The 12756-nt window shown below is 43.9% G+C and overlaps 1 protein-coding gene across 1 annotated transcript in view; it reads left to right on the forward strand.

The window, feature by feature from the left end:
• MAP3K20 (mitogen-activated protein kinase kinase kinase 20) overlaps positions 1 to 12756 on the forward strand; it is a 91774-nt gene that overhangs the window by 66966 nt on the left and 12052 nt on the right. Inside the window, exons 12-16 of the mRNA XM_075710588.1 lie at positions 3741 to 3785; positions 4697 to 4727; positions 4848 to 4987; positions 6176 to 6238; positions 7237 to 7329. Coding sequence (XP_075566703.1) covers positions 3741 to 3785; positions 4697 to 4727; positions 4848 to 4987; positions 6176 to 6238; positions 7237 to 7329 — 372 coding nt within the window. The remainder of the gene's footprint in view (positions 1 to 3740; positions 3786 to 4696; positions 4728 to 4847; positions 4988 to 6175; positions 6239 to 7236; positions 7330 to 12756) is intronic.

The following is a 12756-nucleotide window of genomic DNA, read 5'->3' on the forward strand; positions in this document are numbered from 1 at the left end:
TCCTACCTGTATGATCACCAGGGTATATAGATCTCCACAACAGTCCACAGCCACATAGTGTGTCAGCTTATGAAAGCATTAACCAAACCCAGAAGGTGTTTCTCTGGCTGATCTGGGCTGTAAGCAAAGCCACCAAAAGCCTTCCCATGCCTCGTACACCTCTCACCTCACTAGTCCCCATGAGGCCTTTTGGGATCCCAGTTTTTTCTACCTTCCATAAAGCCATGGAGGCATCTGCAGTAAAATAGTATTGATGCATTTGATGGAGGGGCAAGGTAGGAACCAGGCCTGAACTTCTCATTTTTACCAGGCTGTTGTATTCTCAACATTGACTTAGATGGGTAAATGGCTCGAGAGAAGAATGGTGAGGATTGGCTTTTGGCTTGCTTGAAGATACAGGGTGAGCTGGGACCAAGACAGGATGTCCAACTCCCAACTCCCTTTCTTTTCCTTCAGAAGTGGGGAAAAAATGGAAGGAGGAAAAAACGGAGAAAAACTTTTGATCTAGTCATTTTTGTGACGATCACACCACTAATTCCTTGGAGTAGCAAGTCCTAAGGTACGGTGTGTAGGTGTGCTACATCCCCAGCCGGCTCTGTGCTGCCTGACGTGGAGCTTGTCCCCTCTAGATGGGAAGGGCTTCCAGGAGGTGAGATCTGGCACAGCTCCTTGTCACGCAGTCATGTTCTTGACTTGTCATTTGTTTATCGTTCCAGCGGTTTTGTTAGATGTTGATTCCCTTTCCTTCTGGGTTTTAAGGTGGCTGTTCTGAGTTAAATATTTGATGCAACAATGATTTACATTGCTATCAGCAGTAGCAGTAAATCCATAGTGTGCATATAACCGTTAAGAATTCAGCAGCGTTACTGTGTGTCTTTAGTACTGTAGTTCCTTTTTCTGTAATCAGGCAGCTTTTACAGGTTTTTAATAAGACCTCTAACTTGACAGAGGTTTTAACTGCAGTCCTAGGTAGAACGTTCAGGTAGAAGAATAAGTTCATTTAGTAATTTTCACAGCCCTTAAAATGCACTGGTAGGAATCTGGAGGAGAAACCTTTCCCTTTTCCCCCAGACTTCGACTTAGTGTACACTGTAAGATCTGCACAGAGATTTCTGATGTGTGAAGATTTAATTTTAAAACTGTAGAACCAACAACCTTCTTTAAACATTTTATATTGTGTGCTAAATATTCATATGCCTTTTAAAGTCAGATATAGTCCACTGCATTTCTTGCTTTTGCACTACTGAAGAAGTTTTGTACTGAATACTAGGAGTCAATGCTACTTACACTTCAAGTGTGAACCAATGACATTTGAATAGAAAATATTTTCACAGTGTTAGAAAAATTCATTTTCCCTTCTGAAAAAACAAAGCTGAGCGCAATGCCTGTGCCAAAACTCTTGTGCTGTAAACTGAATATATCATTTGTGTGGAACATGCAATGTTACACTTCTGTGTGGTAAAACCTTGCAGCGTCAGTTATTCTCTTTATTGCAGTTGACATACAATGTCTTGTTTTATTCACACTGTAGATTTGATTTTTCCAGTGTAAAACCAAAGCAAACAAGCAAAAAGAAATCTTGCAATGTATTCAATTTCCTCAATTGGTGTCATAAACTTTCTTTTGATGTGAACTTTTTCCTTTGCTTCTCTTTGTTCCAAACTTCTATTTTGCAATAAACATTTTGACAGTAAATTTTATGCATCTGTGTCCCTGTGTAAAATGCTGGTGTTTCAAGAGGTTCCTTATTGTCTGCTGGTTTAAGTCACTCTTTGTATTACTCACTGTGTGACATTTCTCCTTTATTGTCCCATCTTTTAAAAAAAAAAAAAATTGAAATAATACAGAACGTTTTCTGCCACTGGCTGTATTTAAACGTGGGAAGAGCTGACAAAATCCATTGTGCAACTAAAAATGCAATATTGGACTTCTGCAGTAAATGATTCAGTTGTACAAATTATTGCACCAGCCTCCTCCCGCAGCACCAGGTGGTTTGACTATAAGTACCTACAAAAGGCACGACCCACTGCCTTCCTAAGGATGTTTATGGTTGCCACTTGTCCTCCCTTGTGCTCAGGTGTTGTCCCCAGCCCTACTTTTGCCCCACAGCATCCTGCCCAGGCTGCGGGTAGCTGTTAGCGTAGGGAATGCCTGACTACCAGCAGGTAGGTTGAGAAAATTGGCTGGAAGCATGGTGTAGTAGAGGAAAAAGTCAGGAAGGTCTCTTTTTCTCTGGCAGACACATCTTCCCTTCTGCCACTTCACCCTGATGCCTTTGGCTCTGTCCCCTTTGGGGAAACAGTGGGCAAAGGGATGGGTTTGAGAGTCCGCTAGGTCCTCCTCACAGAGGTGGCTTCAGCTGGTCTCATGGATGGTTTGTGCCCAGCAAGGTTTGGCTGAGACACTGGTGGAGGAGGAGGAGGAGGATCTGAAGAGTCCTCAAAGTGGGGTGGGCAGCAAAAAGTCATAGACATAGAGGCAGAAGTCCAGGGGTGTCAGGCAGTCACAAGTCCTTCAGTGGGAGTTTCATGTGGATGCTGCAAAGAGTGTTTCACAGCGATGGCTGAAAGTTGTGGGCAGATTACACTAGACCCTGGTCTCGTGCCTGGAGAGCCAGAGAAGTGCTCAGGCACATAATGGGCAACTCTGCCCTGGACTCAGTGTTCAGCTGGAGGCAGGTAGGGGTAAGTGCCTGCTGGGGGGGCATGCTTGGCCTGTGGGTGGGGGCTGGAGAGCTTGTGGGTGGCAGGGCTCTCTGGAGGAGGTAACAAAGCCTTCAGGGCTGGTGGGTAACCGAGCTGAGTCTCTTGCAAGTCGATGTTATGTACATCAAGTAAGTTTGCAACTGCATCATGGTATTGAGCCTTTGGGAGACACTGACAGTCCAAATACATACATACCAATTAACGTTAACCCTTAGCTGGATGAAAATGCCAAGAAGGTGAAGTTTGGAATACCATGTGCTGGAATGAGTAAAATGGCTATCGGTATTACAGTGACATCTTCTCCTGTGTCAGTTTTCAAATCATCCCGGAATTTCACTTAATGCAACTATTCTCCTGTGCATCCTCTGTGGTTTCCTTGTGCTTCAAGAGCTAATGCTATCTTGCGTACAGCAAAGTGTGCCCCATGTGGGCTGCATTGGAGGAGGCTGGGAAGTGCTGCACTCCCCCAGCCTCATGGGAGTGGTTACGAAGCGTTGGCAGAAACCAAAAGAGACTTGTCTGTACAGCAAGGCTAGCCACAGTGGCCTGACTCCAAATTCTGCTTTCACTGCTGTCTAGTGACAGTTTTCCTTCCTTTTGCAGAAAATACCCATCATTCAGGGGAGAGTTGTAATCACAGCGTTGTTTTCATTGCAGAAATCGGGTGCTACCAAAGCCATAGCAAAAGCAAAAGCCTTCCCATAGTGTCAGAGCCGAGAGGAGAGGCAGCTAGAGAGTCCCTTGCCATCAGATGGTTTACTTTTGCTTCCTAAATTGTTTCTATTCGAGATTTGCTGATAATTTTATCAACATAAAGTGATGGGATTGATTTAGCACTGCCACCGTGCTGTTGGAGCCAGCCCGTGGTCGGCGTGAATCCAAGGGTTTAGTGTATCAGTATGAGAGTCGCAGCCTAAAGTCCTGCCCTTTGCAGGGGAAAAGGAACCAAATAAAATCAGCCACCAGAGTAAAATTTGGGTGGAGGGGAGAAAAATGGTCAGACGGTTTTCTTTTCAATTCGTATCTCTCACACAGTTGCTGCCCTCCTTTGATATTTGTGCATGGACTGAAGAAGACGTGGTGAGTATTTTGTGTTAATGGGGCCAGCGTTGCGCTCCTGGAGCTCTCTAACAAATTACAGTGGGTACGGAGGGAGGGAAAGCCAGATCAGAACATCTAGGTGAGATTTTACTGCTATTTGTTTGGTGAAGCTTGTGTCCCAGAAAGGCTTTAAAATGACTATGAGTAAATTAAGGACTCGAGTGACCTTCATAAAACAGCCACATTCTCCAATGTCCAGAAAATAATTGATGCTAGGAGCTGTCAGCAGCCAGGAGGCCATTCCTGAGTGATCATTTAAGGAATGTGCCCCAAGCACCCCAAGACCTGTCCCGGACAGGACCAAATGGATTCAAAGGTTTTATCCCACTGTATGCCACCAGGATGGCAATTAACTGCAAGAAAGTTAAGGGTTTTTTTTAAGGGGTGTGGAATCTCATAAAATAATGACATTGAGTCTTTTTAACCTTTTTATTCCATTAAAAGACTAAACAAGAAACATCAATGATTTATCTCTAGCATAGTGATGTGTCATAGTGATTTTAATGTCCCATCTGCACCATCCGTGTGTGTTGTGGGGTTGTTTAGCTAACATTTACTGAAGAACTGTCTGGAAAGCCAGTGCAAAAGCCATAATAGCCCTGGCTCCTTAACTTCAGCCCTTTTAGCATGTGACAGATGCTTTGGTCATTTCTGTTGTTCTTTGTAATGATAAACTGAGGAAGGTGGCTGCAAAATAGAAGACAGTTTTAAAAAGCTAAATAGAAGTAATCACTTACATTGTGAATCTTGAGTCCTTTAACCCAAAGTTAGAAATATTTTAAAATAAAAAAAAAATGTTTTAAAAAAGAATGATTACTTGTGAACTCCAAATAACTGTAATATAAAATTTTGATAATGTGAACTTCAAGACTGATTCCTCTTTTTTGCAGTTTTTCTGGATGCAACAACTTACTAGAAAAGGTAAAAGCTATTCGTATGTACCTTCATATTGATGTTTATGATTATACATACATTTGCTCATCTTTTTCTCCCTCCAGTAAAGCACCCTATGGATTTCTGAATAACCTCTCTTATCTTAAGGCGATGCTTCTGGTGAAATGAGTGTATATGCTAGCTTGTTTAAGGAGCATCATATCACTGGGAAACGATTGCTTCTTCTAGAAGAAGAGGATTTAAAGGACATGGGAATTGTTTCCAGAGGACACATCATCCATTTAAAGGTATTTAACAGCATATGTTGAATGTTGCAGTAGGTTATAGTGTGAATATTAAGAAGTCGTCTATGGGTTTTCAGTAGTATTAACAACAAAAAAAGTTATAAAGCTAAATAGAGAACACATTTGGTATAAAAAACCCCCAGAGTTACAGGTTCATATGGATCTAGAACCCAAAGCATCCTGAGCATTTTATGAGGCATGGAAATGTGCTGAGGTTTTTATACTCCTCTGCAGTTCTTGGTTTTCTTGTGGGCTGGAGTGTCAGTACTGCTAACGATTCGCCTAGGAGGGCCATTCTCCCGGCAGAAAGCTTTGGATATCTTCAGAGAGAGTTCCCGAAGCTTTCTTTTTAGCTGAGGGAGAAGCAGATACGAAAACAGTTATTTGAACTGAAATCTCTGAACTTCTCAACTTTCACATCTCACCTATAGCTTAAAATACACTTTGACTAACAAAACTCTGTTAGACAACTTTAAAGTTGGTTGACGGCTAGGTTGCTTTGCTCTTCAAGCTTTGTTTCATGGTATTTTAAATATCTAATGTTTGTAATGAGTTAAGAAAATCACGGTCTGGAAAACTTGATCACAACAGCAGTGATAGTGTTAATACTGTAGCTACAGGAAAGAGTTCAGTTTCCTGGCAGTCAGCTTTGGAAAAGGATTTCTCTAAAAGCAGCATCTATAATTCTGTTGAGTCTCAACAATTTTATACCACAGTTTATCAGTAAAGAGATACTTGTATCCTAATTGCTAGTCCTGCAAATTTAGCTTCATAAGGCACACAGATTTATTCCCCATTTGCTCATCAGCCATTTTTTCTGTGCCACACACCATTACTGATATATTTAATTTACATTTCCCACACAGAAAATTATTGAAACTTAATAAAGTCAATAATGCCCAAAATGAAAGATTTCAGCTTCGGGGGGTTGATTGAGCGTAAACAAAAACAACCAAAACAACCCCCCAAACATCTCTTTCTCTGATTAAGCAGATCTGATTCTGAATGCGAAATGGGGCCGATCTACCACGACAGTTTCCAGAACAGGGCTGTATTTTAAACTCTTCTCACATGCCCTAATGTATCCACAGTGGAAAACAGTGCACATGGAGTTACACTGGTTTTCATGCTGGTATTTGCAGTATGAGATACTGAATAACTCTCATCTGATCTTGTTGATTTTTTTTCTAGACTGCTATTGAGAAGTTAACCCATGACTACCTAAATCTGTTTCATTTTCCACCATTAATTAAGGCAAGTCTCATCGTTTATATAAGAAGTGCTTGTTGTGTTGGTATGAATATTTTACTGTTCTCGTGTCTCAACTTTCCTACCGTTCGCGGGAGGGCGAAGCAGCAGTTGCTGCAGAGGGTTGTGACAAATGCGGAGGGTCAACAGCAGCGCTGGGTCACATCAGAACAAGTAACAGGATAATAAAAGTTGTTTTCAAGGAGGCTCTGAAATTTTATCGTGGAACCGGTGGTATTAAATTAAAAGACTACTGGTTGCGATTCCTTTGCTGTCATTAATCAGAAATTACTCTTAAGAGCCATTCCTCCGAACTGGTGTCACCGAAGAACGGCAGACCCTTGGCCCAGAATGAACCCATCACTCCTCAGTTTGTTAATGTTACAGGAGAGAAGGGTGATTTGTAATGTCTGGTCACCCTTGTGTTAACCTGTTGGTTTTCTGATATCAGTAACAAGAGCCATGCAAAAGCGAGAGAGTGTTTAGGAACCTTGGGGTTGCCAGAGCTGATATTTGCCTGATTTAATTCAGTGAGCTAATCAAGCAATTCTAGACCCCAAAGCCTGAAGTAGCTTTTTGAGTCATAATTTATTGCACAGCTATAGAGTGAAATCTACTTACAGTGAATTTACATACAGCGAAGCTCTGTTCCCTGAAGGGGAAAATGAAAGTCAGGGTTTCACTGCCGTGCCATGCCGGCTGCAATTCCAATAGCAGTGGCTGCCATGATGCTCGCAGCAGCACCGTGCTGTGCCGGAGTGGCTCAGCCAGGAGCAGAAATCGTGCAGCATCTCCCAGGTGCAATCCACTGCGTTCCGTCAACCCACGCAGAAGCCCTGGCCCCTCTTGGAGCAGCGTGATGGGGGCAGAGTGATGGCTCCTTCCTGCTGCCTGCCAGACTCGTAGCATCTGAAAGGCAAATCCTTTCTGCCACCAGAGGCTTTGCTCCTGTCTCCCAGGGGGCTGTGGTAGGCGTGAAGTCTCACCTTGCCTTTTTTTGGCAGGATTCTGCAGGTGGAGCTGAAGAAAACACAGAGAAAGTAGTGAATCTTGAACTCGTTTTTGGTTACCACTTGAAGCCAGGAAGTGGTCCAAAGGTAAGCTGGGAGCACTAGATCGGTTGGTTTGGTTAACAGTCACTACCCAGAGGTTCCAGTATCTTCTGGACACAAAACAACAATTTGCTGTGAGAATCCTCTTGGTTTGGGAAACGCTGACCAAATGTCAAGGTGGCAAATGGGGCTGCATCGGTGATGGGGAACCGCACCCCAGAGCAGGCGAGGAAGAAAAGAGTGGCACAGACAGCTTTCACTGAAAGCTTTTGTTTCCTCGTGAACAATTTTTTAATGGTAATTTTTGTAATTCGGGCTTTCGCTTTGTTCCTTTTATCCCAATGGGTGTGAAATAACAATCCATTTATGCAAAAAACCCCATTCAGAGTTGAGCAGTGCCATACACCTGATGTTAGTGGACAGACTATTACTTTTGTCTCAGCAGAAAGGTGGTGTCTTTTTATGCAACCAAGAGGAGTTTGGAAAATACATGGTATGCATGGCTGCTGGTTGGGGAGGATGGGACTGGTCCTGGTGGTGACTGTGTTCACTCACGGTACTGGGGAAGGAGGGGTAGGTACAGCACATTACAGATGGCAAAACTACTGTGCAGCGGCTGGCGAAAGGCAATTACCAGCGTGCCACATCCTAATCAAACCTCAGCTCCGAGCCGAGCTGTTTCAAGGATCTCTCGTTACGCCCTGTGTAACGGGAGCATTGACAACTCCAGATGTTCCAGCAAAGCATTTCCACTACGTTGTCTTTTCTCAAGAGTGAGGTTTGTCCCATGCTTTTTGTTTTCTTTATCCAGCCTGCCATGGACTCCGAGTTCAACGGTTTTAGAATTAATCATATACGTGGAAATGGTGTGCAAAGCATTTCTGAGTTAGATCAGGGGTTGTGACAGCAGGATTTGTTTCCTTTTCTATTTGACAAATCTGCATTGTGTGTCCACCCTAAACTTGTGGGTGGCTGACTTTCATCTTGTGTTATCTGGCTGCTTTGCTTTCAGGGCATATTGTTTGCAAAAGTCTCTTGATTTTGGTACTTGGTGGTGCTTGCAGAGAAAGCATTTAGGTTTGTACTTAGTAGGAACTTGGACTCGTACTGAAATCATTTCATCAGTTTGAAAAAGCTTTTTGCTTTTTGTCTGGAGATTTCCTTTTTTTGTTTGTTTCTTTTATCCTAAGCACTTTTTTCCCATGAAAATCTCTTTATCACTATGTGAATTACTTAGACTGTCTCAGTATTCTTGAATGCATGTAGCTTATGATGCTGTACAGCTGCTTTTTTGTAGGTGTGCATCTTTCTCTCCCATGTGCAACTCTACAAGGAACTAAAAGTCCATGAAATAGCTTGTATCTCCCTTCCATTTCCAATATGGGTTGTGAGCTGTAGTGCAGGGAGGTGGGCAACCTCCCCCAGGAGAAAGCAAGAGAAGGAGTAAATAGACCTCTGAGTGTTGGAGAGAAATTCAGGTTGCACTAACGCCTACTAAGTTTGAGGACAAGTATGTATTTTAGCTGTGATGGCAAAATTTGCAAATGAGACAGTGTGCCAAAGTCTACAGGACAGAAGCTGAATTGTTATGAGAGGACAGGGCTAGTTCAATAGTGCCAGCTTAACCATTGCAGGTTTCTGATGTGCCAACTGAGAACCCTTTTTTCTTTCGGTCCTGCCTTCCCCATGACCTCCTAATTGGTCCTCTCCGTTCTGTGTGCTGTCAGGCCCCTTCCTAAGGAAGCCGTTCCCTTCATAGCCACGGGCGCGTGCCAGGCATGCCTGCCCTGGCATCCGCCCGCCGCAGCGCCCGTGTCCCTGATGCTGTTCCAGGGAATGTGCAGTTTGTCACCCGAGTTTGTCTGGGCTGGAAACTTCTGTCTGAGATCTGCTTATTAACTCATACCTGCCTTTAAAGATGTTACAGCTAAGCCAGTTTTAAGAAGTGGACTGGAAGGAGTACATCGACTGAGCTTTCGGGCAGGATGCTAGGACTAACGTGAGCAAGGTAATTTGCCTTAAACACAACACTAACAAACACTGCTGTGGGACATACAATATAGAAAATCTGGCTATCTTGCTTCTTTGAAAATCCCTGGATACAATCTTCTAGCTCCCCTAGAGGCTGCTTTAAGCCAACTACTGCTGCCATCCAGATTTGTTCCAAAATGAATTGGAGATACTGGGTAAACCAGGATCGAAGGGTTTAAACTTTTACTGTCCCATTTTTGTAAAAGAGTGTTGCCTGTTCCTGTAAAACTGGGTCAGCAGAAGCACTTGGGATTGTACCTTCCACCATCTTTATAGCTAAAAAGCTGGCCTATATCACTTTAAAAATGAATTTCTCAAAGGAACTTTACCCTAATCAGTCTCTATAACCGGCTGCCTAGCTAAGAAGCATTTCTCCTGCTTTAGCCATGAGGAAAAAGAGGCAATAAGCTCAAATCTGGGTTACGAGTTGAGAACGTGTGTTCCCTGGGTGATGTGTAGACTGTGTACATCAAGGGAGGTTATTAGGCTCAGCTGGGAGCTGGTGCAGTGCAGCAGGAAGGGCTCTCTACAGGGGAACAGGTCACGCTGGGAGGTTTTACTCCAGGTTGGCTCTGCGCTGGTCTCCTGGGCCGAGTTCCCATTAGTTGTAGTACGTCCTCTGGTGTAGTTGCATCTGGAAGCAAGCCCGTCCATGCGCTCGGATGTGACTCCGCCAAAGCATGGGACAGGACGGACATGTGGAACAAAAGCACGCTCCTGATGCAAACTAAAGCTCTGGTGTGGGCGCAGCCTCGGTGTGCAGCGTGACATAACGCAATGCTATAGGGCGTAAAAGTATCAGATGAGCTGGTCCCGGACCCAGAAACCATTTGAGGGGTGCAGGTTAATTCAGATGCATTTGCCTGGTGAGAGCACAGCACCGTCTCAGGTGTGAAGACGGTTCCTTGGGGCACAGGTGTCCTCTCCCCAGTGCTGCACCAAGCCCCGTCAGCACAGCCAGTGCACCTTCTCCATAAGCAGGCAGAAACTTAAGGGTCTTAGGAATGGCGGTGCCTTTTAGCATTCCTGATGAATATACTTCAGGATGGCATTTGAATGTTCAGCCTTGTCTGTACCCTGAATGAAACGTTGACTTCCCAGTATGCAACTCTACCAGCCTCAGATTTGTTACCCAATTTAAACTGCATCTTCTAGTGGGATTATGTTGGTTTCCACCAGCTGACAGACGCAGTCATTTCATTACGGTTTCCTTCCCTTTTTAGCTGCATCTTTGGAGGTGATGAAAGCTCAGTTGACCTTTGCGCTCTCCGAATGCATCAGGAGTGAGCGCTGCAAAGCTAACCTGGTTTTTAGAGGTTTCTTTTCCAACTCTTGTTGTTCGAGTTATGTGGTTACTTCCATTCACTTCCTTTTAATGACCTTTCTGTACACAATTCCCACTGAGCTGAAAGGTGATAGATTTAGACATTTTATATGAGTTTTTTCCACAAATTAAAAAAAAAGGGGGGACACACCAATTAACTCCAAGATACCAAAGAGGGTAAAAAAAACAAACCCTGGCAATTGTGGCTTGAGCTGATTCGCAGAACTGCAGAGGGAATTTTCAATGGCTTTCTCATCCTAGGTGGCTCATTAAAATTTCCCAATCAGGGAAAGGTGTCTGAGCTGTGTCAGCTCCGCACTGATGAATCACCCAACCCCTTAAGAAGGATGGTTCACAGTCTTTTTGTCTCCTGTTGATGCGTTCTTTAGTTTTGGTCCTCAAAAGGGCAGATTTCACCATGCCTTTGAATATTTTCATTTTTTACTGAGGGTGGCACAATCTGACCTACATGCAAACACAAAGCCTTGAAGTTGGCCCACCATTTTGCCTTATTTTTCCCCAGTTACCTCTCCCTCCACTTGACAAGGTAAGGAGCAGAGCCTCTTCAAAACCATCTGCTAACTGTATGAACTATTTTCTAGCCTTGAATATCCAAACTGGGATATATTTTAATGCTATTATTTAAATGTGTACTGCAAAAGTGAATATAATATTAAGGCTACTTTAGAGAGACATTGTGACCAACTCTTCATGTGGACAAACCCAGGCTGGCAAAGCACAGGCAGTACTGGACAAAACAATACTGAAATAGTTGTTGTAACTGAATGCAGTTTCACAAGTGCTTGAGACTCTTTATGCTGCTTCTTCCTCTCCACCCTCCCACTGCATCAACACTCATAAAACCTTTCTTTACTTTCTTTAAAAGAATTCCTAGTTCAGACAGACATGATATAGCATCACCAGTTTAATTAGCCATGTAAGGTACTCCTCACATTACAGATGTGGCAAAAAATAAAGGAAGGGCCGAGGTCTAAAATTTAAAATTCCAGTTTTGTAGTTTTTCAGTTGTACATATTCCCCGTGCTCTGTAGGTGGTGTAACCCACTTCAGCAAGTAAAGCTGGCAGAGGAATTGGTTTTATCTGGCCCTTCCTTTGCAAGATACTTGCAAGTACCTTGACTTTCTAACGTGGGGTTATTTAATCTGATCTCAAAACCTCATCTTCTAAAGCCTCTCTCTTTAATTACATCTCAATGCACAATGCTTTCACCACTAAAAGCTAATAGTTAATGCAAGAATCAGAGTAGCTGTGTTGGTGTGCCATTTTCATAGATTTGCTCCTATTCTAATAAGTAGTTAGTAAAGGGGTAAATACTTTGTGAAGGAAAAAAAAAAATTACCTAAGCTGTAAAATAAAACCACAGCCACATTTAAATATAACCAGCACCATTAAGAACTGGTTAATGTAGTCCACCAAGGAGGTGGATGAGTGGTAGGGTGTTAGAAGTTTAGTGCAGGTGGTCTGAGCTCCTTCTGTCTTCTTTCGAAGAGGCTTTTCTGGGCCATGTATTGTTTTTACACAAGGTGGAGCTGGTATAACTCCATCACCTCCACGGGGATTGCTCCAGCTGTAGCATCCATGTGTAACTGAGGTCAAACTCAAGCCAAGGCCTTTTAAAATCCTTACATAGGCAGTGCTGAGCCAGGGATTCCCATCAGAACTGATTCCATAATCCTGAAGAGGCATATAGACTTCTCAGCTAGGCAGTTTGCTCACTTGACTTTCTAGACTTTTCAATCTCAAACTTTATTTTTATACCTTGGCCACTCTGAATTAACTTGCTGCCTTCCACGCGTTCTCTCTCACGCGTACAGCCTCCGTCACGGATACGTCTGCAGAAGGACAGACAGGTTCCCAGTGGTCTGTAGGCTTGGCACACGTCCTCTCCAGACAAAAGCCTGGAAGAGGAACCTCTGTCCCCAGCACGCGCAGGACACGTCCAGTGCCCCTGCCGTGCCTTTCCCGAGCTCCTGCGCACCCTCGTCCCCGCGGCCGACATCCCGCAGGGCCGCAAGCCCCCGTGTGCGAGCTGTAGCCTCCGCGCGCCGCCCCACCGTCGGCGGGGACGTGGTGCCTGCCCGGCTCCAGCGCGCTG

The sequence above is a fragment of the Pelecanus crispus genome, chromosome 5 (genome assembly GCF_030463565.1).
Source record: "Pelecanus crispus isolate bPelCri1 chromosome 5, bPelCri1.pri, whole genome shotgun sequence".
NCBI classification, from domain to species: Eukaryota; Metazoa; Chordata; class Aves; order Pelecaniformes; family Pelecanidae; genus Pelecanus; species Pelecanus crispus.